General features: G+C 36.2%; 1 protein-coding gene across 1 annotated transcript; it reads left to right on the top strand.

Moving 5' to 3' along the window:
• The first annotated feature begins 21,369 nt into the window (after positions 1–21,369).
• LOC149243910 (uncharacterized) lies at positions 21,370–26,636 on the top strand. Its single transcript, XM_089371342.1, has 7 exons — positions 21,370–21,860; positions 22,174–23,191; positions 23,282–23,440; positions 23,532–23,921; positions 24,002–25,198; positions 25,466–25,528; positions 25,605–26,636. Exons 1-7 carry the CDS (start codon positions 21,370–21,372, stop codon positions 26,085–26,087), a joined length of 3,801 nt encoding a protein of 1,266 aa, XP_089227468.1. The 3' UTR covers positions 26,088–26,636.
• Positions 26,637–27,310: the final 674 nt, after the last annotated feature.

Raw genomic sequence — 27,310 nt, 5'->3', positions numbered from 1 at the left:
AACAAAGCAAGGATTGTATGAGTGGTTGGTCATGCCTTTTGGCTTAACTAATGCTCTTGCTACTTTCATGAGAATAATGAATGATGTACTCAGACCTTTTCTCGATGACTTTGTTATTGTATATCTAGATGACATTCTTATATTTAGAAAAACGTGGGAAGAACATTTAAAGCATGTTAAGCAGACACTAAATGTTTTGAAAAGAGAAAAACTTTATGTTAAACTCTCAAAATGTGAATTTGGCAAAACATCTTTGCATTATTTGGGACATATAATAGGGGGTGGTGAATTGAAGATAGATCCCTCTAAGGTTGTAGTCATTGTAAACTGGCCTAAACCCAAATCTGCTACAGAAGTTAGAATCTTCTTAGGAGCAACACAATATTGGAGAAATTTCATTTCTAACTTTTCCTTAATTGCAGCTCCCTTACATGCTTTAACCGGATTGAACAAGGTGTTTCAGTGGGGAGGCAAACAGCAGAAAGCCTTTGACACCTTGAAAGAAAAGATTAGTACAGCACCAGTACTAGCACTACCCGATCTTCAAATACCATTTGAGATCCAAACGGATGCCAGTGACTATGCCATGGGAGCAGTGTTGATATAGCACGGTAAACCCATATGTTATCATTCTGAGACATTTAATTCTGCAGTAGTTAACTATCCCACATATGATAAAGAATTGTATGCATTAGTACAGAGTGTGAAAAAGTGGAAACATTACTTAACGGGCAAAGAGATAGTTATACATACTGATTATCAACCACTTCAATATCTACACTCCCAAACTAAGTTGCAGCAATCAAGACACTATAGATGGATGGGTTTTCTACAATAGTTTCATTTAGTCATCAGATATAAAAAGGGCATACACAATAAAGTTGCAGATATGTTATCTAGACCAATTATAAATGCATCTACTATACTTAAGCATAATTCAGTATTGCATGAGAGCTACATTGAACAATATGCTCAAGATATAGATTTTAAAGATGTATATGCAACTTTAAGTCAAGGTAAACGAGTAGAAGAAATGGATTATCATATTAAGGGCCAAATCCTGTATCATTGTGGGAAGCTATGCATTCCACATTTTAAAAGAGTAAAGATAATTCGAGAAGCACACACTTCTCTAATATCAGGTCACTTTGGGGCAAGTAAAATGGTTGCACCGTTGCAAAGATTTTGTTATTGGCTAAAAACGAACGAGACAGTTTCTAGATATGTAAGAGGATGTACCATGTGTGCTAAAAGGAAGCCCAGCAATAGAAAACTAGGCTTGTACGCTCCACTATGAGTTCCTTCTCATCCTTGGGAAAGTGTTTCCATGGACTTTGTTGCAGGACTGCCTAAATCTAGGAAAGGTCATGACTATTTATATGTTGTTGTGGATAGGTTCAACAAAATGTGTATTTTGATACCTTGTAATAAATAGATTACAGTTGAACAAACTGCAAAGTTGTTCTTTTAGCATGTATGGGTTCATTTTGGATTACCCACTTCCATTGTATCTGATTGAGATTCCCGATTTGTTGGGAAGTTTTGGTCAAGTCTATGGGAACTGATGGACACCAAACTCAAGAAGAGTACAACTTTTCATCCTCAAACAGATGGCCAAACAGAAGTGATCAACATGACAGTGATCCAGTTGCTCAGAGGCTATTGCAGCAAGCATCCCAAACTTTGGGATGAACATTTATGTTATGTACAACATGCTTACAACCGAGCAAAACATTCTTCTACACAAAGATCTCCTTTTGAGACCTGTTTTGGTTTCACACCAAGGTATCCCTTGGATTTTGTCTTTGGTACAAACATAGTAGTTGATGGACACAGTGATGTGGACAAGGCAACCAAGTTCATTGAACAAATCCAAGAGATTCACCAGGCAGTACAGGAACAGCTGAAAAAGATCCAAGCCAAGTACAAGGCAAGGAATGACAAGCATAAGATGGAGCATAGTTTCCAAGCTAGTGATCAAGTCTGGCTGTATATCAGCAAAGACAGAATGCAAGGTGAAGGTAAAAAGCTAAATCCAATAAGGCATGGACCTTTCAAGATACTTGAGAAAATTAGTGAGAATGCTTTTCGCCTTGATCTACTAGCTTACATGCACATCTACTCAGTCATTAATGCAGACATCTTAAGAGTATTTGAACCTTCATTAATTGAAGATCTCGAAGAGCAGAGACAATTGCATTATATTGATGATCTGTTAGCTGAATATCTCAATGAATTGCAGGAAGACACAGTTCTGGATCGGAAGGTGAGGACGATGCACAGGGGAGATGTTGAGTACCTCAGGATTGGACTCAAGGGTTCAAATCCAAGCAATGCAAAATGGATAGAGATCGGACAAGTGAGACAGCTATACCCTCACTTAGTCAAGACTTGAAAGCCAACTTTTGGTGGTCCAAAAGCTTTTTCAGTGGGAAGGTCGTGATCTGAATTGGATCCTTAAACATTCTCTAAGTTTTCATGACTGTTTCAAATTATGTCAAGCTTCAAATTCTTATGGATATTGAGCTTATCAGAAATAACCTCTAAACAATGGCAATTTGTGGTCAGCACAAACCAACGAGGACCCTAGGTCAAAGTGCGCAGACCATTGGCCCATGGTGACTGTGCGCTGGCACAAATTGACAAACGGGAGGTCAAATCCAGAAACAGGGGTGGTTTCTGATACGTGATTAGTGCTAATCGTGTATCGCAGGGCGTCCCCCTCAGTGAAGGAAAGCCCCCAAGCGCTCGATCACGAGGAAAGCATAAAACTGTACAGAAATCACCAATTCCGTCAGAAGGCGGGTCCCGTGCTAAAACTGGCAGGATATCGGAAGGGCTTCAAGCGGTAAGCGGGTTCGACCGAGTCCCGCTCGATGCCATACACTGGGTGACACGCATCCAGTGGATGAGAGAGAAAACCACTCACATCGGACAGGTAAAGGTCATGCTACTTACCCGCCCGATATGGACGAAGACCGTAGGATCTGGAGGCTCCAGATTAACGGCCGAGAAATGATCTAATGGATGAACAGATTCGACGGGGAAATACGCTGAGTCATATGAGATTTGAGGTCCGGTATGACTGATGAGTTGGCAGAGGAATCAGTTTCGCGGGAAATCTTGGAGTAACGGAAATAACGACCGTTCAACGAGAACTGACACTCAGTTCATGACGAAACAGGTGGCCACCTCTCTGTGAAGCATTACACAGTGATGAGGTTGCGGAGTAGGGGAATTCAAGTGGACAGAGGCAGGGGATCTAGGAAGACGGGAAGCAGAAACGAACAGTTAGGGAGTAGATTGGCTTTAAGCCACGAACAAATAGAGAGTAAGAAGAGGTAGAGAGAGAGAGAGAAGCAAATTGCAGAGAACAGAGAAGCCGAGCTAACTTGCAGAGCAAAGACAACATTGAGCATATAGAGACAGAGAGAGTCTGAGAATTTGTGAACTCCAGAGAAGGCTTGAGAGGTCCAAGCAGCTCTTCTGTGTATACCTATCAGGTATTGAGTACCAAATTGGACTCATACCATTGAGACCAGTTGAGGTTGAGATTCAGTAAGGGAAGTCTGTGTACTCTAGAGGCTTAGGGAATCCAAGTACAATCCTACTGATCATCATCTTTTAAGTGAGACTCAAATTGAGCTCATTATTGGAAAAACTCTGCTTTTAAGACACAATAGAAAGGCCACCACTGAAGGCTGGACCAAGAGACATAGCCCAGGAGGATTGGGTGAACTCCTTATTAATCTTGTTGTGTTTTATGTGTTTGCTTACTATGTTCTCTTACTGTTTTAGTCTCTGTGTATTTCGCAATCTTATCGATCCGTTGCATAAAATAACATAGGCACACCCCAACGCATGATTCTGTAATACCATCATTAATTCTATGAGGTCATTTACGGGTGATTTTAGATCAACCATATTCAGATTTTTCCCCCTTACTTTGAGAATCAATAGCCTGCTAAGGAAGGCATACTATGGGTCCTTAAGGGATGCTTCCTTAATTATATCAGGGAGTTTTGATTGTACCTAGCTGAATTGCACTTCATAAATACAATGCAATTTTCTGCTTAATGTGTCAGCTACCGGTTTTCCTTTCCCTTGAGGTGCTTCATATCAAAGTAAAATTCACTCAAAAATGTTGTCCATCTGGCCTATCGGGTGTTTAAGATAGATTGGTTGAAGAAATTTGTAAGACTATTATGGTTTGTTAATAACAGAAATTTCTTTCCCAATAAGTAGTGTCACCACATCTTAAGCGCATGCATTACTGCCGTTAATTCAAGATCGTAGGAAGAATATCACTCCTCATATTATTTCAATTCACAGGATTCATAGGCTATAAATTACCCTTCTTTCATCAATACTCCATCAACACCTTCCTTACTTGCATCTATGAAAACAACAAAAGATTTTTCTAGGTCTACTACTTTTAGTACGGCTGCAGTAGTAAGCAATTGTTTTAATCATCCAAAGCTTTGCTCGCATTTAGTTGTCCATCAGAAAGTTCACCCCTTCTTTTGCAATGAGGTCATAAGAAAGGAGATTTTCGAGAATCCTTCAATGAACCAACGGTAGTAACCAGCTAAGCCCAAGAATGATCTAATATCAACAACATTCTTTGGGGTGGCCCACTCCATGATAGTTTTAATATTTTCTGGATCCACCGCTACACCCTCTGCTAATATGACATCACCTAGATATTGTATCTGGCTTTTGTATAAATCACACTTGCTATACTTAGCGTATAACTGATTGTCCCACAGAGTCTGCAACACTATTCTCGAATGCTTCTCATGCTCCACCTGGTTCTTAGAGTAAATTAATATGTCGTCAATAAAATCAACACAAACTTATCTAAGTATGGCTTGAAAATACCATGCATCAGATTCATAAAAGTAGTTGGGGCATTGGTGAGACTGAAAGGTAATACCACGAACTCGTAATGACCATAATGAGTTCGAAACACAGTTTTACAAATGTCTTCTTCATTTATCCTTATTTGATGGTAGTCAGACCTTAGATCAATTTTTGAAAACACACTAGCTCCTTGCACTTGATCAAATAAATCATCAATACATGGTAAAGGGTATTTATTTTTTATAGTTAGATTATTCAATTGATGGTAATCAATGCATAGCCTCAAAGTTCCGCCCCTTTTTCCATACAAACAGTATGGGGTCTCCCCAAGGGGACACATTGGGATGAATGTAACCTTTATCAAGCAGTTCTTGAAGCTTTGTTTTGAGATCTGTTAACTCAGGTATGCTCATGCGATAAGGAGTTCTTGAAACAGGAGCTTAGCGAGGGACTAGTTCAATTGTGAAATCAATATCACGTTTAGGTGGTAATCCATGAATGGATTCAGGAAACACGTCAACAAAATATTGAATGACTAAAATACTTTCCAAGGAGGTCATTTTACTCTTGGAATTTGTATATCCTACTTAGACAACATAAATCTGACAACCCTTCCTAATGCATTTCCCCAGATGGCTAGCAGTAATAGGACACAACTTAATATTCTTCTTGATTCCTTGTATTTCCTTTCTCTGTCCCAATTTAGTAAAGTAGCTAACAGATTTTTCCTTACAATCAACTAAGGACCAGCGTCCTTCCAACCAATCCATTCCTATTAGTACATCATACAAACCCAAAGGGAGTATATTTAGATCAACATAAATCGGTTGTCCTGAAATGGTTACAAGATAATGCTCTGTTTTCGCACTTACCCTTCTATTTGCCCTTGTGGCCAATTGAATTAACCAATATTTTTGAAACTTACTACTTTGCATTTGGCATCTCTCTACAACCTTAGGACTAACATAGCTTAGGCTAGCACCTAGATCAAACAAAATAGGGATAGGTTGATTAGCGATCATACCTTCACACTCAATCATGGTGGGTTGGTACTTTGTCTAATGATCGTCAAATGCAGCATTAATTCTGGGCATGCTCCTTGCCACCTCCCCAACCGTGAAAGTTTCTTGCATGTTTTAAATTTGTTCTATTCTAGCCCTATGCGGGCAGTTTTTGTAATAATGGGGTTCTCCACATCCCCGACATTGTAGGGGCTACTTCTGCTGTTGATCATTAATAGGTTTATTAATCCCTTTCGACTATCTATTTTCAATGGATGTTGGAACCCTTGACTGATTCCTTACTAGAAATTTACTAAAGGGTCTTGGTTGTACATTCCTTCCATTGGTAGCTTTTTCCTGTCTGTTTGGGTGTAAATTCCTCCCCCTCCGGCTCAATCCTCCTTTTTACCCCTCACTTTTTTGTTTCATTTGCTGATAACAGATACAGGCTTTTCGCACCACATCATCCATCGTTCTTGGGTAACTGAATTCCAGATTTTCCTTCATAAATTTGGGTAGGCTACTAATAGAATGTTGAATCTTGGCCTTTTCTTCCTGCATATACAATACATACCATAAGGAGGTAAATTGTTTCACATATTCATCCATGGTCAAGGCTCCCAACCTTAAATCATGGAAATCCTTTGCTTCTTCATCATAATAATGCTTAGTTAAATATTTATCCTTAAAATGCTTTTGAAATTATTTCCATGTGACCTACTCTTTGTCAATTTTCCTCACAGTTTTGACTTCCTCCCACCAAAGGGTGGCCTTACCCCTTAACTGAAAAACTGTGAGTCGTGCTTTAAGTCTATCATTATAGTCATAAATATGAAAGTATTTATTCATGTCAATTAACCATGCTTTCGCCGCTTCTTCAGACTCTCCATCAAAGAGTGATGGTTTTATCTTCTTAAATTCCCCTTGTAATTCCAATTTCGATCTTTTTATTTTCCGTTGGTCGGAAACATTATCAGAACATCCTTCTTCTTCATCTTCAAGTATTTTTCCCGATTCCGCATTATCTTCCCCTTGGTGGATTGTCGTGGTTTTCTCTGCGTAACTAACAGTAGGTTCTGGTCCCCATTGATTCTGTCAATCGGACAAAATTTTAAGGATTCTTTCTTGCTCTTGCCGCAACCGTTCATTATCTATCCTCAAGCTTGTCATATCAGCACGTAACTGTTGGACAGTTTCGAGTAGGGCAGCATTGTCTTGTCGAGATTCCTATCCCAATTGTATCCATATATCAAGGTTGGCCCCAACATAAGTTGCTTCTGGTTGGTTTGATGGTCTGGGACCCCTCTACATTCTACTCCTTGGTGCTGATCTCTGTGTTCACATTCACATTTACTTAGTTGTTGATTATATATATATATATATATATATATGTCCCAAAACTCTCAGAATGTGAACCTGAGGCTCTAATACCATTTGTAACACATTTACCATATCCAAAAACACACACACAAAAAAAAAACTTTATAAATACTAATCTATATCGCACAATATTATAAAATACACTTACCATATGTTAATAGTTTTTAGTCCTATACGCAATGACATGAACCAATTTATAATTAAATGAGCATTGGAGTTAACACTAGATTTGACTTTCTCTATACTATCATTGCATATCATTTTAAATTGGATTAAAGCCGACAATATTGCACTAAATATATGTTGTTCGTATGGTTAATATCACGACATCCAATGCTAGAAGGCTCTGCTAGCTTGGGACACTTGGCTTGGTTTTCTCCCTCCGATCTGGGGTTGGTGATTCAACGATTCTTGGTGCCCAGAGTTTAACATCATAACCACTCCTTCCCCGTTATGTCGTCAGTGGTTTCATTTGTGTTGTGAATTTTCCCTGGTTTTCTACTCTGTAACCAAAATGATCCTCCGCTGCAACAGAGAAGGTTTTTACCTACCCGTTCATGTTCTGATGGGGGATTATGTCAAGACTTATCTAGCAGGTACCCTGCAACATCTACTTCCTCCTTATTTTGGGTATTTGCTTCTTGGTATCAAATTCTTTTCGAGGGTACTCAGATGGGTTATTCTACTCATTCAATTCACTATGTAGGGGATGCATATTTCCATTGGCTTACCCGTCTAGTTGAAGACAAATTTGGAGGCTATGGGCCTCGAGAATGTAAATAGAAATGGTTATGGTAGGGTTTGCTTAAGGTTTTCTTCTCCCCTTTTTCTGATTCAAACAACTATTAATCGATTTTCTGGGTTTCAGGCACAAGCAGCCTTCGACTTTCCGGTACCGACTTGTCTCAGGTATTTCGTAAATCCTTTGCAAACTAGTTTAAGTTTGTTGTTAAGGGTTTCATTTTAATTCCATTCTCTATGCATTGACAGATATTAATATTTGCTCGAACCATTCCATCGTGGTCGTGGTGGCTCAAATGCTTCCTTATTGCTCATGGGTACTACCTTCTGTTTCCAAGTTGGTCTCAATGTCGAACCCTACAACGGTTTGTTATTCTCCAATGTTTTCCCACAAATGGTAGCTCTACTTAATCTCTTTAGTGTATGATATTCTAGCTTTTCTGGGTGAAAGCGTTTGTCTTTAGGTGAAGGCTATAAGCGAGCTATAAATTGTATTTAATACTTTAATTTTTAAGATTTAGGGGTACTCAATGAACTTAGTTGTTTTTAGTTCCTTCACGGCATAGCGTTTGCCACTCAAGTCTTGCCAAGGGTTTAGCTTTAAGTTATTTCCTTTTTTGTGAAAGGGTCTGTAATTTTTGTTTTGAAAGTGTACCAAGGGTTTGTATACAATATTAACTAATTGCACTTATCTTACCTGGTTTAGGCTCCTTTTAAATTTGCTCGGCTTCCGATACCAAAACTTATCATTTTCCCTTAATGGACTCTATCGAATCTGTATATGGATTTATTGTTTTCATTGAATAGATTCTGAAAATGAATAGACTATGTTAACTCCTCTTTCTTTACGGGATTGACTAAATATTATTTTGAAACTTTCATTTGATAATGAGAGTTCTCTCACAATTACTTAGTCTAGAGGAATTAACTGAGTTCTTGAAATTTGACAGTTTTCCATAAATAAAATTCTTGGTTCTCCATTTAATAGTTACCAGGAACAAATCGAACCAACTGACACTTAAAGTTATCATCTCTTTATAAAATGTACAGTATACAGAAGGCTTGCATAATATAAACAATTACCATGTTTCTGTAGTTAGACTATTTTGTGTTGGTCATATATATATATATATATATATATATATATATATATGTTAACGGTTCTTTGTTTCAATATTTATGATATCATATTTCTGTTTCTCAGTATTTTAAGAACAATTCTTTATTTTAGATATAGCTTAATTCTGTACTTAATGTATAAACTGTACTCTATTTAGATCATTAATAAATCTCTCGTTAGATATTTCTTACTAGCTTAAAATACAAAACAGACAATTCTAGTTTAGCTAGCAAATCAATCACTATGGTATAATTTCCCTTAATGATCACTAAGTCAAGGGTTTGACTACTTATCTGTTCACTGCTTTATTAATTATGTAATTCTTTTCTTTTTTTGGAAGGTCTCACCACTCAGCCATGAGTCTGGCAATTACATCCAGTTTAGCTAGCAAATCAATCACTATGGTATCATTTCCTTTAATGATCACTAAGTCAAGGGTTTGACTACTTAACTGTTCACTACTTTATTAATTATGTAATTCTTTTCTTTTTCTGGAAGGTCTCACCACTCAGCGTGAGTGAGTCTAGCAATTACGTCTAGTTTAGGTAGCAAATCAATCACTATGGTATCATTTCCTTTAATGATCACTAAGTCAAGGGTTTGACTACTTATCTGTTCACTACCTTATTAATTACGTCCAAGCTCTCCAGCGAGCTCTTCCTCCTCCAAACAATAAAATGAGTGTGTTGCAGTTAGGGATCTTAGGCTTCAGGACTAACAGTCCAATCTCAAGTCACATACCTCTCAAACTGTACTCAAGGTTTTTTCCCACTACTTGGGCTTTAAGACTGACAGTTAAGCCTCAAGTCACATACCTCTCAAACTGTACTCAAGGTTTTTTCCCACTACTTGGGCTTCAAGTCTGACAGTCCAGCCTCAAGTCACATACCTCTCAAACTGTACTCAAGGTTTTTTCCCACTGGTTTATTCTACCCAGCTTGCTCAAGGAAATCTTGGTAGCATTGTTTTGCTCCCTTTCCCCATTTGATCTATCTTTCTTTCTCTATTTTTCCAACCCCCTAGGCCTTCCTTCAATTCCTCTTTTGAGGAGACAGATGAGTAACCACTTTAACTGTTTCAAGAATTTAATAACTGTTTCTTTCAATTCTTGTCAAAATACTTTAACTCTTAACTATTCATTAATTAAACAATAAAATATGGTCTAGCCTGTGAGCCATCGTTCTTTAATATTCCATGACAAGTATTTAGGATAAAGTAAAAAGATAAAGTAACAAGTAAAACATGGTAACCAAATTAAATATCTATGCAATATAAGATATTATAGTTGTTTGCAGCAAAATTGTGAAAAAAAGTTTCATCCAAATTACGAGATTTTCTAGTCAAAATGGGGATTTTTAATCTCTTTAGATCAAAGTGGGAGGGAAAAACAAGGTAAACCTCTGAAGGTAAGTGGAGGAAAAGATGGCAGCGTCCACCATGCCAAAAGAAAGGTAAACATCTGGGTATCAAATTTATTAGTAAATTTTACATTAGAAAATTGATTTTAAGTAATTAAATAAAAATAAGAACGATAAATAAAATATTTATATATATCCATAAATATATATAACTTTTTTTTTTTTCCACAGGAAAAAAGCGGTAACCTTTTATTAAAAAATGAAAAGTTACACAAAGCATATGCATTGAAGCATTTCCATAAGATGCCCATTGGGCTCGAGTGCTTTTGCACACAATGCAACGTAGCAAAGCTACCGTGCATTTAGAAAGAATGAAAGAAAAGAAAAGAGAAAGGAGGAAAGGACAGAAAAACTGGTTCCCGGTAGTGAGTATGAGGACTCACACCTCAAGTTTTCCTCCCCTTCTTCTTTTCGACCTTGCGCCACTCTCCTTGAGTGGGCTCGATCGAAGCTAGGACTAACTGTGTTTCTGCTTTCTGTGGAGCTGTGTCCTTGTCTGAGTCTGAGGTATCTGAGGGGTGATGCCGTTTGATCCCTCCCATACTCAGATCCTCACTTGTCTTCTCTGCCTGATTTGAATGGAGCTGTGAAACCTTGTTGGCTGCTATGTTTTCCTTTTGGGTCTCCTTTCCTTGGGGAGGCTCAGAATTCTCTGTGGGGATAACTTCCTCCTCTGCTTCTGATTCGTCGTCCTCTGAGTCAGGAGGGGGAAATTGCCATCCTTTCCTCTGCTTCCCTTTCTGCTTCTTCTTGTTGTTTGCTTTCTTGGCTTCTGGGCATGTACTTTGTAAGTGGCCTGTCAGCCTACAGTTCCTGCATCTGAAAGCAGTGTTTTCGTAATCTAGTCCTTGCAGCCAGTTTTGTTGTTTGTATACCAGCCTTATACTTTCCGACAGTCCTTTACTTAGATCTACTTCCACACAAATGCGTGCGAAGGTGAAGATCCTCTCATCAGTCCTTTCCAGATCTGTTTTGATATATTTCCCTATGCTGTTCCCAATTCCTTCCAGGACTCGTTCACTCCAAAAGTGAAGGGGAAGGTTATATAGGTGGACCCAGACCGGCATTTTGGAGACAGTCATTTTGTTTGGATCAAAATCTGGAAACCATGGGGTCATAAAAAGACCCGATGTTCCCCAAAACCAAGGCCCAGCACTGATGATTGTATCTCTGACTTCCGTGGATGCGAATCTAACAATGAAAAACCCCTTGGAGCATAAATGTATATCACATTCCATGGTCCAATTGGTGAAGATCCAGTGAAATAGATCCATTGGCTTTGGCCAAAAACTGTTAAATCGGCAGATTAAGGCCTGTGTTTCATATGACTTAACAAAATCTTCAAGTCCTGTAGAATCAAAGTTGAGGGCTGGGGTTTGCCCTAGCTGATCTACTATGTATGGCCTAGGTGTATATCCACCTTGATCTGGAGGGGACCCTGGATCTCTGTTACCCTGTAAAATGTTTTTGTAAGAGGAGCCTCCCTTGGATTGATGCTGAGATTCTGTCTTTTTCCCCTTCTCTCCTCCTGAGGAGCTTGGATGTCCCTGGGGCAGAGCCCCTCCTCTCAACCTAAGGTTTAAAGCAATGGTTGTTTCTGGGCTAATATCATAGCTTTTCAGGGTTCTGCTATCCTGAAGGGACCACCTACCACTGACCAAATGTTGGATCTGAACAGGGTATCCCATCAAAGCCCATATTTGCTGTTTCAACTGCATAATGGTGCTTTCTGCATGTACCCACACTAGACTGGTTTTCCCCACAGGGGTTTTAATAAAAATCTGAAAACAAGTTGATGTTACCTGTTGCCTGGGTTCTGGCTGTGATCCTGATCCGCCTAACCCAGAGTCGCGCATATGGCCCTTCTGCTGTCGATCTGCCTTAAAGATCAGATCCGTGTGCTGTCTACGCCTTGGTCTCTCCGGATCTGGCTTATAGGGATCATTTTTCAGAGATCCGTCTGCTCTGTCAAGAGTATCTGTATTCAGTTGGAGAAAACGGGCCTCCGAGCTCATGGCCGCTTTGGTTAGGGCCACTACATCTGGCATCCGTTCATTGTCATATGCCCTCGCCTGTTCAGATGAGTATTGGGACGCCGCAGTCCATATGGCCCATAATCTCTCTCGCGCTGTCCAGATCGGCCGCACTACCTCTCTTTTGTCCTTTACTACTTGCAGATCTGATCGACTGCCCTGATGCTGGAGAAGAAGGTGCCCACCTATTGATGTTCTGTGGGGGTTTCCTGCATGGCCCCCATCTCTGGTATGCAAGGCGGCTGCGTCATTAAATCCGTTGACACGGTCGGACTGGTCAATACGCCTCACAAAGGAATCGCCTGTATTGAAGGGAGCCGTGGGATGCAGCCTCGCCATCAAGCCTGTTGAGGACAAGGGGATCTGCAGCATCGATTGCCCTTTCGCCATTTTCCCTCCGCCAAATTGAACACAACTGAGTTAAAATACAAGATTCCTATTAATCCAATAAAATTGTTGTTATATATATATAACTTAATAAAATTGAAGTAAATAAAATCTCTATTTTTCGGTGGGAAAAAAATCGTATTTCAAATTAACGTATTGGGCAATATCCTAGCTACCAGCCCATAGAGCCTGATGTCCGGAGGATCGTTATCAAGCCACCGCTTCGTCATTATGAGCAGATATGGAATGAACTCTGCAAGTGATCTTCATTACTACTCCAGTATCAAAATTGTTCACAATATCTGTATTTTTCACGTAAATAATAATAATTATTTTATATAGCCGCTGGAAGATGTTTTTGTTTTGTGTGTTTTTTTAAACACAAAAGACTTATTCAGACACGTCCAGTATATGTGTAAAAATTTCCTCGGGCTATCTACTCTTTGAGTGAAAATTTCATGAAAGTGTGTATTTTTTGAATTAATCAATATAAAGCTATAATTTCATGAAATTGTATATTTCTTGAACCTAACCTAATCAATATAATCTATAACATGTTTTTAAATTCATGAAATTGTGTATTCCTTAACCTAATCAATATCAGCTACATCATGTTTTTAGAAATTTAAATTTACATAGATAAAGTGACAACCCACAATCTCAACTACTTATCAGCCCGCTAAAAGATGTTAGTGTGCAAACTGGAACGGAGAGGAGGACCATGATAGGAAGGAAATGTTTTTATGCTTTAAAATGCCTAGAACGATAAATGTTTTTGTTAGGGTAGAAAACTAATGGCCGATGGGAGCCTGTCTGATGTAAGTTTGGTTCCGAGTGATTTGTCTCTTGAGCTTATTTCGATGGTTGATTTCTTGAATTTTTTTACCATATCTATGTCCGTTAAATATTCGAGAAATCCGCAATTGAGATAAAGATGATGCATTGATTTGTCTAGCATGTTTTGTTTTATACATTTTTATTCTAATTTTTATTGTATAGCTTGTTTTAAATAGTAATTTTTTTAATTGTTTTTTTTTAAATTGTAGAGTAATTAATAAGAATTTTAAGAAAGTTATATAGAGAGAGTGTGTTAATTTAAAATTTAAAATAAAAATAAAAATAATAATTAAGTAGAATTAAGTTAAAATTTTATATTATAATTAAATTTCAAATTTACATTAAAATATTTATCATAATTAAATTTTTAAAATAATAAAAATTAATTTTCTCTAAGTGCAAATTTCTGTGATTTATGATCATAAACTAAGTCTTTCTTGTTAAATCATATAGAAATTTCAAAGTCTAGTTCATCATCAGACAAAGATGGATAGGTTCATCCAAGGAATAAATAAATATTGTAATGATACAACCATATTTATGATCATAAACCAAGTCTCTTCCTATTAAATCACATAGAAATTTCAAAATCTTGTTCATCATAAAGACATAGATAGATAAGTTGAATAAATAAATATTGTAGTGATATAACAATTAGATTACAACAAAATAAAAAAATAATATTCTTTTCACATAGAACCGGAGAGAATAAATAATAAAAAAAAATCATTTGAATTGAAAAAAAAACAAAAAGAAAATCCATAAAACTAAGAATTAACTAGAATAACAAAAAATAATTAAAATAAAGTCTTAAAATAAGAAATTTACCATAGAGAACCCAAAAGAAAATGATGTTTTTAAAAACAAATAATTATAAATTAATAATAATATGATTATTTCTATTTTAAAAATAAAGAATTAAATAAACAAAAGGTAGGGGAAAATTCTCACAAATTTTATTTTTTATAATAAATAATAAATATTTTTAAAAATTATTAAAAAATTATTAATAATATGATAATTTTTATTTTAAATAAATAAATAAAGAAAAACTTAAGGAAAACAGAGTGGAAATTGTAAAGAAATACTATTTTTTAAATAAATAAATAATTTTGAAAAATAAGAAATTGTTGAATTGATTAATTAATTAATAACAATAAATAAATATATATAAAAAAAATAATTAATTAATAATATTAACCATTAAATAATAAAAGGAACCAAATAGGCCAAATAATTAAATAATAATTTATTTAAAGAGTAAATAAAAGTCATAAAAATAAAAAGATAAAATGAAAAATCAACTTTCAAAAAACGAAAATAAATAAAAGACATAAAAATATATAATCAAATAAATTTTATGAAAAAAAAAAACCATAACCAATAATAATAATAATAATAATAAATAAAATAGAATTGAATTGAATTAAAATACCATACACTTTCAAGGTAAAAGAGAGGGAAATCAAATTTAGTAACAATGAAGAAGAAAATGTTCTAAAAGAAAGAGAATAGCCAAGGAAAGAAGGGAGAAAATTAAAAGAAGACACTTAGGGATGGGATGCAACAACTTTTAAGCTTCAATTAGTCTCTTCGACTTTTTTTCAATTTCAATGGCCTCCCTAAACTTAGGGTGATGGAAATGATCTATCTTAGCAACGACTTATCTATACATATATTGTTTATCTATGCATATATTGTGCTTTTTCTTCTCAGACATGAGAATTTTGTCTTCTTAGCATACATATTGCCCCATATATTGTGCTTTTTCTTCTCGGACTTGAGAATTTTGTCTTCTTACCATACATATTCCACCAAAGCCCAAAAGATAGTCTTACAATATTTTATGTAGACCACATACTCTTGAATCCTTTGATTAATGGAATAGCGGTCCTACATTATTATTTTTATTGCTCCCATTTTTATTTTTATTAAATTTCTTTCCTACCTTTTCATGGCATTTGATTATATTTTTATAATTTTAAATATTTATTCTCATTCTTTTCATTAGTTGATTTCATTTTCCCATTTGTTTTTTGTGATTCTTATTTACTCTTTAAATAAATTCTTTTTAGTTTTGGTTTTCACTGGTGTTTAGCCTATTTTGTTTTATTATATATATATATATATATATTTTTGCTATTATTAATTAATTAATTTACTCAATAGTTATTTATTTTCAAAATTATTTATTTATTTAAAAAAACCCATTAGGAATTTTTTTTATTCATTTATTTAAAATAAAAATAAGCGTATCATTATTAATTTATTAATATTTTCAAAAATATTTATTATTTATTAAAAAAATAGGATTTCTTTAGAATTTTCCCTTACATTCTGTTTTCAATTTTTTTTTTTGTAATTTAATTTATTAATTTATTTAAAGTAAAAATAATCATATCATTATTAATTTATTACTAATTTTCAAAAATATTTATTATTTATTAAAAAAATAGAATTTCTTTAGAATTTTCCTTTACATTTTGTTTTTTTATTAATTCTTTATTTTTAAGATAAAAATAATCATATAATTATTGATTTATAATCTTGTGTTTTTAAAATTATCACTTTTGGTTCTTCTTTATGGTAAATTTTTATTTGTTTTTGTAAGCTTGATATGACTACATCTTTATCATGTCTAACTTCTCACCCCAGAGGGGATAGCACAAGATTTGAACCCAAGACTTCCAGACAATTACCAATTGAGTTGCCCAAGCGTAAATTTCTATTTTTAAGACATTATTTTAGTTATTTTTTGGTTTTATAAATTTCTTTTTTTATTTCCTTTTTAATTCAAATGTTTTTTCTTACTTATTTTCCAATGTTTTATGTGAATATAATATTATTTATTTTTTATTTGTTTTTCATTCTATCTCTACAATATTTATTTCTCTTTATAATGAACCATACTATATATCTTTGTCTTGATAATGAACCATAATAAGTGGTTGGAAACCCTTCCACCTTGGAATTTCTATCTAATTTATCCCAAAAAAAAAATTGGTAAAATATAAATTTATAAAAAATAAATAGAAAAAATAAATCGATAAGTAATTTTATTAAAAAAATATTCTAAGAGTTTTTCTTGAGTTGAATTTTTCAAAAGAAAACTTGTATGCATTTGTTATTATGTTTATATTTCATTATTGTCTTGGTTTATTGTTCTTTCTCTCATTGTCTTGTTGTTGGGATTGGCTAGTGAGGTAGGCATTATGGGAGTGATTTGGATACTTCTAAATATGAGAGTGGTACATGTTCTAAACAATTCATCAATCCTCGGCAAAGGGTACCTGTTCTTGATAGTCACTTTGTTCAATTGCTTGTAATCAATGTATAATCTGAGAGTACCATCTTTCTTCTTCACAAACTAGATCGGTGCGCCCCATGGTGATACACTTGGCCTAATATATCCCTTTTCCAACATTTCCTTTAGTTGTAGCTTCAGTTCAATCAACTCAAGTGTGCTCATCCTATAAGATGCTTTTGATATTGGAGTTGCCCGTGACACTAACTCAATAGAAACGTTTACCTCCTTGTGAGGTGGAAACTCTATAATGTCCTCAAGAAATACATCCCTGAACTTCTGTAAAACCGGGTACTTGTTCAACACATCTGCATTTTCAACCTCCTTACCCTTATCACTAGAAATGTGCACTACAAATAGCTTGCACCCTTTCCTACAGCTACGCTTTGCTTGCATAGTTGTCACCATCCTAACTTATATGGCCTTCTTCTTACCTTGTAAGACTCTTGGTTCTCCATTGTCATCAACACACTCAATAGCTTTGTCATAACAGTCTACCTGTTAGATAAGGCCAAAAGAATTGTGAGAGAATTTTTATTTTTATTTTTGGAAAAGTGGAAACAGAAAAGTATTTCATTTTGGAATGTGAGGCTTTCAAAGACAACATGGAAAGTTATGCAGATATGCTCGCAGCTAGCTTTGGGGATAAACTATTTAGTGAGGGGTTTGTTGAGAAGCTGGGAGCGCTTATTGTAAAACTTCACAGAAAAGAGACCAAATACATCAAACATATGAAGAAATAATCTGTCCCATAGGCTATCTTTAGCCTCATAAATATTAGAATAATTTCCTCTTAAGTAAAATTTTCCACCTCCCCAAGGCATCATAATCTGTTGGTTATCCCCTTTCTTCAACTCTAGAATTTTTATTAATAAAAATAAACATTACAACATATAATAGAGTTTTATAGCATAGCATCAATACTGACACCCCAACATTATATGTTCTTATTTACATTACAAAATTTGGGGTAATGAAGTGGGTGTCATAGTGTTGCTAATTTTCTTCCTTAAACATTCCCTACCCAGGTTAATGGAGAGAACATGTATAATTCCAAAGAGTATCAACCAAGTTATTTTCTTCCTTAACCAAACAAAATAATTTTTAGTTCATTCACTTGGATCCCTAACATTCAAGTCAAACATGTTTTAAGAGACTTGAATAGGCATTAGATAAGTTAGAAAATCAATCCTTATCACTCCCTCTTGGAACATTGAGGGTCCATGGATAGGAAATAATGTAATTAATTTATCCACTTCAAACATCAAATTACTCCCTAAAAGTTATTGCAAACTCACATTAATATACACCTTTGCTAAGATGTACTAAAATTAAACATAACTTTAGATCTTTGCATGAATATCTATATTTATGCCATAATCATATAAACAAACTTTTATTATAAAAAAGTTAAACATTACAAATTGTCACTCTCTCCTTGTAATAACCAAAGGTTTACCATATTTAGCATTCCTCTATTAAATATAATAATCTTTGTTATATAAGTAAATATTTGGTCATGTATTAATGTATTTTTACTCTAGCTATGTTCTTACACATATATAGGTTTTATTCACATTTATGAGAAGTGAGGCCTACCCCTCATATTAGCTTAATGGTTCACACTCTACTAGACCTAGATGTTACCCCTATAACTATGCAAAATAATGGATATCTTACTCTTGTAACTATGAAAACAGAGGAGACATCAGGTGACAAACTTGCACCCTTAGACTATAGTAAATTTTTAGACCAATTGGCTCTGGTTACGCCAATATGGAACAACTCTAGATTTATAGCACGAAATTTTATATATATACACACACACACACACAACATTCATATGGTGACATTTTGAGCTTGTCAACAATGGTGAAATTTCTATTCAATTTTGTGGATTTAGAGATCAACATCAAATAACATATATCTTCACCAAACCATTGTGGAGAGTTCAACACTTAGCATTATTAGTGTTGATGAATTTAATAATTGAAATTAAAGGAGAGTGTTAAAGTATAACCTCCCCTATTAACTAAAATAGTGAGATAGGTAGGTTTCATTATGAGTTAATCAATTTTAAGACCATACTTTTGAAAGTTATTAGTCTAAATATTTTTTTGAAAGTTTTTATTAGTTTTGGATATCTCTATAAGCCATCCACAAATCATCATTTCTCTAATTCTAAAAATTTCTTAATTTATTATAAAATCTATTTAATAAAATTTCTCACTTTATTATAGAGTCTATTTAATAAAAGTTCTCACTTTATTATAAAATCTATTTAATGGTGAGAAAAGTGAGTAGTCCTCCATCAATTTCCAATTGATTCATTGTTGGTCTATGATTGTGAGTGCTACTAGAGACCTAGACCAATAGAAAAGGATAATAATGACAACATGAAAACAACATGAATTTTGCATTTAAATTTTCGTTCTATGATTGTGAGTGCTACTAGAGACCTAGACCAATAGAAAAAGATAGTAATGACAACATGAAAACAACATGAATTTTGCATTTAAATTTTCGTGCAATTTGTTGAAATTTCACTCTCAACTCTAAATTAAGTGGGTTGAGATATCCCTGGTTGCAGCTTTCTTTGAAAATGTTGCAGATTTTGCTGAAAAAAGTAATCAAGATTTCTACTTTCCATGTATATAACCATAAAAAGAGACCCATGGCATTGTCGTATGCATTGGTAGCTGAGATGTCTCCTCTCTTTTGTTTTAACTATATTTTCAAAATGTACCCAACTATAAGACCTCAGTTTTCTTCATTAATCCTTCATACGTATAATTATAATCATAATAATTGATGTACTATCTTTTCGTGCTTTACCCGATTTGAAGATTTCATTGACTTCGCTTGCGGATTTTTTTTTTGTTTAATACCAGATGGGTTCTGTGGTTCCATCACTAATCCTTCGTCCGGATAACTAAAATTATAATAATTGATGCACTATCACGTAGTGCTTTACCCAATTCGAAGACTTCATTGACTTTGCTCGTGTATATGCTTTGTTTAATAAGAGATGGTTTAGTGGTTTTATTACTAATTTTTTAGTCCTATAATTATATAATTTACGTATTATATAAAAATTAATTTTTATCAACTCTGTTGTGAAATAAGATGTTGGAAAAGGTTCGGCCTGGAGTATGCCGTAAAACTGCTTCTGCTTGGCTAAGAGCTCGTCTTCCTCGGACGTAAGGAAACAGGTTAACGGCCCAAGACCCAGAGGCATCTGGCAGGAGTGAGAGCCTGCTCCCGATTACGGACCACCAGTAGGGTTATGCCAGGTGGCGTGGTTTTCATATTTAACAGTGATGAGTCAAACCCAGCATTCGCGGATAGCAGCCAGAGATGGCTGTCCTCACTGTTGGTTTGACACCTGAGTTGATAGGTTTTACCACCTTCGGAAAAAAAAAAGATGTTCGAAAAGGTCAAAAAAAATTGTGAGAGGAAAAAGTATACATTTTTTGTTTTTTTGAAAAGTGGAAATAGAAAAGCATTTCATCTTAGAATGCGAGGCTTTCAAAGACAACAGGGAAAGTTATGTAGATATGCTAGCAGCTAGCTCTTGAGATAAGTTATTTAAGAGAATTTGTCTAAAAGCTCAGAGCATTTATTATAAAACTTCACATAAAAGACAAAATACATTAAACAGATAAAGAAATAATCTGTCCCATAAACTAGATGAAGAAATAATGTGTGACATAAACCATCTTTAGCCTTATAGCTAAAATAATTACTTTACCCGATTTGAAAACTTCGTTGACTTCGCTTCTGTATATTGAGTGGGTTCTGGGGTTCCAACACTTCAATGACTTCGCTTCTGGATATTTTTGTTTAATACGAGTGGGTTCCGTGGTTCCAACACTTCATTGACTTTGCTTCTGGATATTTTTGTTTAATACGAGTGGGTTCCATCACTGTTGAATGAGATAGTTTCTGTGGTTTCTTTCAGTGGGCGTTTGTTGAATGCAATGGGATCTATGATTTCTTGCTTCTCTCCGTGACTGTTGAATATGAAGGGCTCTATAGTTCGCTGCCTCACCTGATTAAAGTAAAACCACTCTCTATCATTATTAATGATGATGGAAAGACGGCTACCAGACATACTGGGAGTCATTTATAGCCATATAATCCCTCTTACACTTATCCTATATAGAGCAAATCCATTTTAAATACCGTTCGCATTTCTCTCATAATCTTCTAGTTGCCTCATCAATATTTGTCTCTCTTGCACGCGAAGCGTTCCTGTCATCTTTGATCGGAGCCCATATCATCAATGGAGCAATTGCCAGAGACAGTGCCAGTGGCGTCACCATACCAAGTTTTCATAAATCACAGGGGACCCGACGTCAAGAGGACTCTTGCGAGCCTCATCTATCATCGCCTCAGAAGCTATGGGTTGAGCGTGTTTCTGGATAAGGACGAATTTCGTGCGGGGGATAATATTTCTCCTGCTATCCTCGGCGCCATTCAGAGCGCTCTGGTTCATGTGACCATATTTTCTGAGCGTTATGCTGAATCGAAATGGTGCCTGGATGAATTGTGTTGGATTTTGAGATCACGCCATGACCGCAACACCAAGATTATTCCGGTGTATGCCGACGTTGAGCCTTCGGACCTTCGTCACATTGAGAAAGGGCGTTATGCAGAAGTTTTCAAAAAACACAAACACAAAGCCAGAGTTACGGCCGAAGTCATCAAGAATTGGAAGACAGCCCTCAATCAAGCCTCGAAGATTTGTGGCCTGCTGTTCAAAACGAATGGGAGGTGAGTCCATACTTCTGCAAAACCTTTAATGTATATATTTATTGGCAACCTGAATTTTTCGTCATATTCGATGTCCATCAGAATTATAAAATATTAGAGAAAATGAGTATTTTATGGTTAATCATTCTTTTGGAATACTGTGTAGAATATAGAAAACCCTTGAACATTTTCCTGGACTTTACACTTTTCATCAGAAATACATAAAGCTTGACCTTCGACAAGTATATTTATTTAACCTTGAATTTATCATATACAGTTCTAAGATTTCCAAGTGCTAACCCTAATGAGTGAATATATCTCTTTGCTTTTTCAGTGACTATGGGGAAATTTTGGAGGAAATCGTGGCTGGTGTAATGAAAGAGGTTTTTAAACGGCAAGCATTAGACGTAGCTAAATACCCAGTTGGCCTTGACCAAGTCGCTGAAGATTTCCAAAATGAAATTCTGAAACACAGCCATTCAAACGCTACAACGATTGTAGGGATTACAGGAATGGGCGGTGTTGGAAAATCAACTCTTGCTAGACACCTTTACAACCTGAAACACTCGGACTTTAGTAGATCAAGTATCTTATGTGAAGTCAGAAAAAGGCGTTTGCAATCTTTGCAGAAGAAGCTCCTTCGTGATATGATGGGAAATTATAATTTGCAGCATATTGACACTATCTGGGAAGGGAGACGTACTTTACGAGATTGCCTGCCACGTCTCCCCCCAGTTTTTATCGTTCTGGATGATGTTGATAATATGGATCAGATAGAGAGCCTACTAGATGTGGATGCCGTGGCATCCGGGAGTCTGATATTGATCACATCTCGTGATAAGGATTTACTCAGACGCTCTTCTGCAAAAACTTTAGTCTATGATGTAAAGCCATTACATAGAAAGCATGCTCGAGAGCTCTTCTGCCGGCATGCTTTTTCTCAATCCAAGCCATCTGAAGAACTAGGAGATTTAGTTGAGCGGTTGTTAAAAATTTGTGGGGGTTTGCCTTTGTCCTTGAAAGTTTTGGGAGGACTCTTTGTTGGTCGGTATGACAAACAGTACTGGACGCGGCAGTTGGAAAAGTTGTGTACAACACTGCCATACGAAATAATAAACTCGTTAAGAGTGAGTTTCGAAGCCCTGGACCCCGAAGAGAAGGAGGTATTCTTGGACATCGGTTGTTTCTTGGTTGGCGAGGAAAAGGATTTAGCTATTAGAGTCTTGGAAGGATTACATGGCAACAACAGAATTGGAGACCATCTCGAAAGTCTTCGTCAAAAATGTCTCTTGGAGATTCATTATGACACGCAGTCGGATGATGAAATTGACTGTAGAAGAAAGGAAAACCCCGTAAGTATTATGTTGAGCTAGGAAACCAGTGTTTATTCATCTTGGCAATCTCTCCCTCCCTCGTGGTAACTATTTATTTTGTTTATTCAGATGATAGGCTACGGGTATGGGAGTTATAAACTTACAATGCACGATCAACTTAGGGAATTGGCGAGACATATTGCCCGCGAAGAGTATCGCGTGTTCCCTACTTGTAACCCATTACGGCTTAGCTCGTTGAATGACATAGAGGAAATGTTGCAGTCGCAGGTATGCGTATTTGGCCTTTTCTATTATTTTATTTTAGTATGGTTGAAAAGATATTCAGTTTAATTTGCAGCGAGATTCACGTGATTGCCAGGCCGGATCAAAGGCCAAGGCCTTGTCAAGCTTACAGATACGGGGAATCCGGTCTACGGAAGATAAGAAACAGTTCGCGAATGATGAGAATTCAGCTTGTTTCATGAATGACATTAGTGTTGAAGGTGTGCGTCTTCTAGCAGTTGAAGGTGCGTTTCGGGATTTGCCATTCGACTCGTGGAACATGGTGGGAGAGTTGGTATGGCTTCGCTTGCGCAGTCATACCAACATGAAGCCTAGGCGCAGTTTCATGTCTCTGGATCGTTTCAACATACCCCTTAATGTCTCCTTCGACTTCCTCCGCTCGATGTCTTTGCGAGGATTGAAAGTTTTGGAAATTCAGGGTCCCGGTAACAGCGTTGAACGATTATTCGCCAACTTTGGTCATGACGTAAGTACATCTCAGCGATTATTTTGTCGTTCATTTTGTTCCATCTTGAATTAAACTAAGAGATTTTATGTTCTTTTCAGCTTCCGACGCAATTAACTGAGTTGATTATTGCCTACACGCAACCCAAAACTTTTACGGGTCGCTCGGCACATATCTCAGCTAAGTCCGGGCAAGCAGAATCTTCACGGCAGAGAAGATCTTTAATTTCCCCGTCTAGGCAAACAGGATCTTCTTTGTTTCGCTATCTAGAAAATTTGGTTACAGGGATGAGAACTTTGACAAGGCTAGTGTTGAAAAATCTAGGATTCCTGCAATCACTTCCAATTGATTTTTCCCAACTTCCAAATCTAAGGCATTTAGATCTCTCTGGTTGCTCTCAACTGACTGAATTGCCCAATACCTTTCCCAAGTTATTGCAACTTCAATATCTATCATTACAACACTGCTTCAACCTGTCAATCTCACTGGATACTTTAGGAGAAATTTCCACACTTGAGTACGTTGACTTCAAAGACTGTGCTAAATTGGTATACTTGCCGGAGAGAATCCCGTATCAAATGCATTTAAGGTATCTTAATTTAAGAGGTACTGATTTATTACAGTTACCTGAGAACTTGGCAATGCTCGACAAGTTAGAACAACTAACGATAGGGAGCCCAGAGTTAACAGAGTTGCCACTTTCTTTGTCTAAATTAAAGGGCTTAACAGAGTTGTTCCTGATTAAATGCTCTGGTCTAAAGCAAATCTTACCAATAGGAATTGCGGCGTCCAATATCAAAGTTTTGGCTATAGAAAGTTGTCCTCTATCTGACTTTACTTTTCAGGATCAAGGGAACGCGGAGGTTGAAAACTTACATTTAGGAGTTGAAATGAGGATTTTAAGGGATTTCACTTTGAAGAACACAGCCATATCAGAAATAACCATTCCCGAAGGTGTTTATCCCAGGCTTGAAAGTATGGATCTTTCTGAGAATATTAAACTGATCCGGGTTAATGCCTTGCCATCGGGACTAGTAAGCCTAAACATGCAAAAGTGCTGGGGATTGAAGACATTAACAAGTCTTTCAAATCTAGGAAACCTTAAATTCCTCAACATAAATGGGTGTTTTAAACTGGAAAACCTGAATGTAGAAGGACTAATATCATTGGAACAGATCAAAGCGGAGAAATGTTGGAAGCTGCAGAGGGTAGAAGGATTGAGTCAGCGGGAACGGATGGATTGTCTAAACGTTTCAACGGATAACAGAGTTATCTGGAATGACATTTACGAATTTTTGGTGAGTATATGGTCTTCATTATATCAAAGATTCATTCTAACAAAAACCGTCAATATTTCTTGAGAGAAAAAGAGAGATTGTCTGAGATTTTCAAAATAGCATTATGTAATATATGTTATCCGTACAACGTTTCGAATAAAAACTCATTTATCATCAAAATAGACTCTCATCACTCAATCTTAATATTTATTTACTGATGAATATCACAATTTAAATTTAATGCTTGTGTTGTTGAATGCTCAAGTCGTTTTTGGAAAATATGTGCAGATTTCGCCTTCTCATCAAAAGCCGTCAACGGCCATCTTTAGTGGAAGAATGGATGATGACAAGGTGGGTGTTTAATTTTTCTCAGGAAGACAGAAGAAATATTATAATTAATAATCGCCACATTATGATACTTGTGCAGATGTTTGAGAGGGGAGAAATGCTACGGATTGCGCAGAAGTTCAATCTTAAAATTCACGATCTCATATCTCATTTGGAGATAGAGAATATCCAATCACATAGTGCAATATTCATGTTCTTCATCACCTACCATGTCTGCAGGGCGTTTGAGTTTCGTGTAACATTCCGTCCGAGTAATTATGGTGAGTCGGAGGTGGAGTACTCGTCCTTCCATGGAAACAAAGGTGGAAGAAGCGCACATGTGTTTATGTGGACGGAAAAGTCGCATTTGTTTAAAGAGTGCATGCATAGCAATATACATGTATATTGCTCCCACGAGGAAGAGGAGCAGAGTTGTGGTACCGATGGTGAGGAGCAGAGTGATTGTGATGAAGATGGAGGCAAAGAGATTGGGAGTGTGGTGGAATGTGGATGGCTGACCATGGTCGATAAGGGGACGGACGTTTCAGAGGTGTGCAAAGACTTTATTATGGCATATAAATAGAAGTTTATATTTACAGTCTTAAGCGTTTCCCTTGTGGCGCCTATGTGCACTTTATGTCATGATGTGATCTGTGAGTCGTTCTTGTTGGAACATCCTTCGTCGTCCATTTCTTCGCAGCGGCCTCCCGGCATGGGATTCCAATTTGCGCCCACACCAGGCATGCATTCCGGCAGCTCAGGAAAGAGTTGCGGAAGATTCAATCCAGCGGCGGTCAGATATGCGGAGATCACCGAGACTGATCTTTGGGAAACGTTAGCCCCACTGGGATATTCGTTGCCAATAAAGAAGAACTCTAGTCTGAAGAAGTGGACAGCCAAGCCCGACATTCTTGCGTATGTTTGTGCATCTAATGTCATCTGTTTCAATCTCGGGGCCGATAGCGGTGCCTGGCAAATCGCAGACGAACTGAACCTTAGCTGGATGTTGGGGGCAGGGAAAATTTATAAAATGGCTTGCATCGGTATTGTCTAACCGATAAAATGGCTTTTTGTTGGGTAATGGGTTTTTTTACCAGTATAGTTGGAAAACTTATCTTAATTTAGTTGTAAAATCATGGGTTATCTTTAATTTTTATACAGTGCCTATCTCTAATTTTTATTGGGACTCTTATTCAAAATAAACCACCCGGCCGGAATGAATAACTCACTGGTGCTCTGTAATGGGCAGGTTTTCACTCTGGCTAGATGCTTCCGGGTCTTGGTTTTCACTCCTGCTAGATGCTTCCGGGTCTTGGTTTTCACTCCTGCTAGATGATTCTGGGACGGTTAACCTATTTCCTTACCTCCTAAAAAACACCTTCTTAACCAAGCAGAAACAATTTTAGAATATACTCAATCCCAATAAAATTATTATTATTATTTTCAAATAAATTTTTAATAGATAATAGATTTAAAATATTAAAAATTTAAAATATCTGAAATTTGTAAATTATTAGATAATTCTTATAAATTTTATCAAGAACCTATGACACAAATTCAATAACCAAGGGACAACTGCGTACTGCACGGACGGACGTATGCATTTCGTCGTGATTTGAATACAACTAATTATGTAAATATATTTTAATTTGAAAATTGAATGACGGTTTGTTTTCATTAATCTATCAAGACCCTTAAAAGTTCGATGATTTACATATTTTGAAATCTCGTATCACGGCCAAAAAGTTCCGTGGATTTAAGAGTGCGTAGATATATCAGTATGAAATGGCCCAAATCTTGTTGAAG

Source organism: Pinus tabuliformis, chromosome 8 (genome assembly GCF_031772625.1).
Source record: "Pinus tabuliformis cultivar Carrire ecotype Pingquan chromosome 8, CPIR1, whole genome shotgun sequence".
Taxonomy (NCBI): domain Eukaryota; kingdom Viridiplantae; phylum Streptophyta; class Pinopsida; order Pinales; family Pinaceae; genus Pinus; species Pinus tabuliformis.
Note: the sequence above shows the minus strand (reverse complement) of the source record. Positions and strands in the feature narration are given on the sequence as shown.

Excerpts from the sequence above, each read along its gene's own strand:
- LOC149243910 (XM_089371342.1), top strand. The coding sequence starts at position 21,370 with ATGGAGCAATTGCCAGAGACAGTGCCAGTGGCGTCACCATACCAAGTT. Across the intron at positions 21,861-22,173 it reads CTGTTCAAAACGAATGGGAG|TGACTATGGGGAAATTTTGG; the intron begins GTGAGTCCATAC and ends TTGCTTTTTCAG. Across the intron at positions 23,192-23,281 it reads GTAGAAGAAAGGAAAACCCC|ATGATAGGCTACGGGTATGG; the intron begins GTAAGTATTATG and ends TTGTTTATTCAG.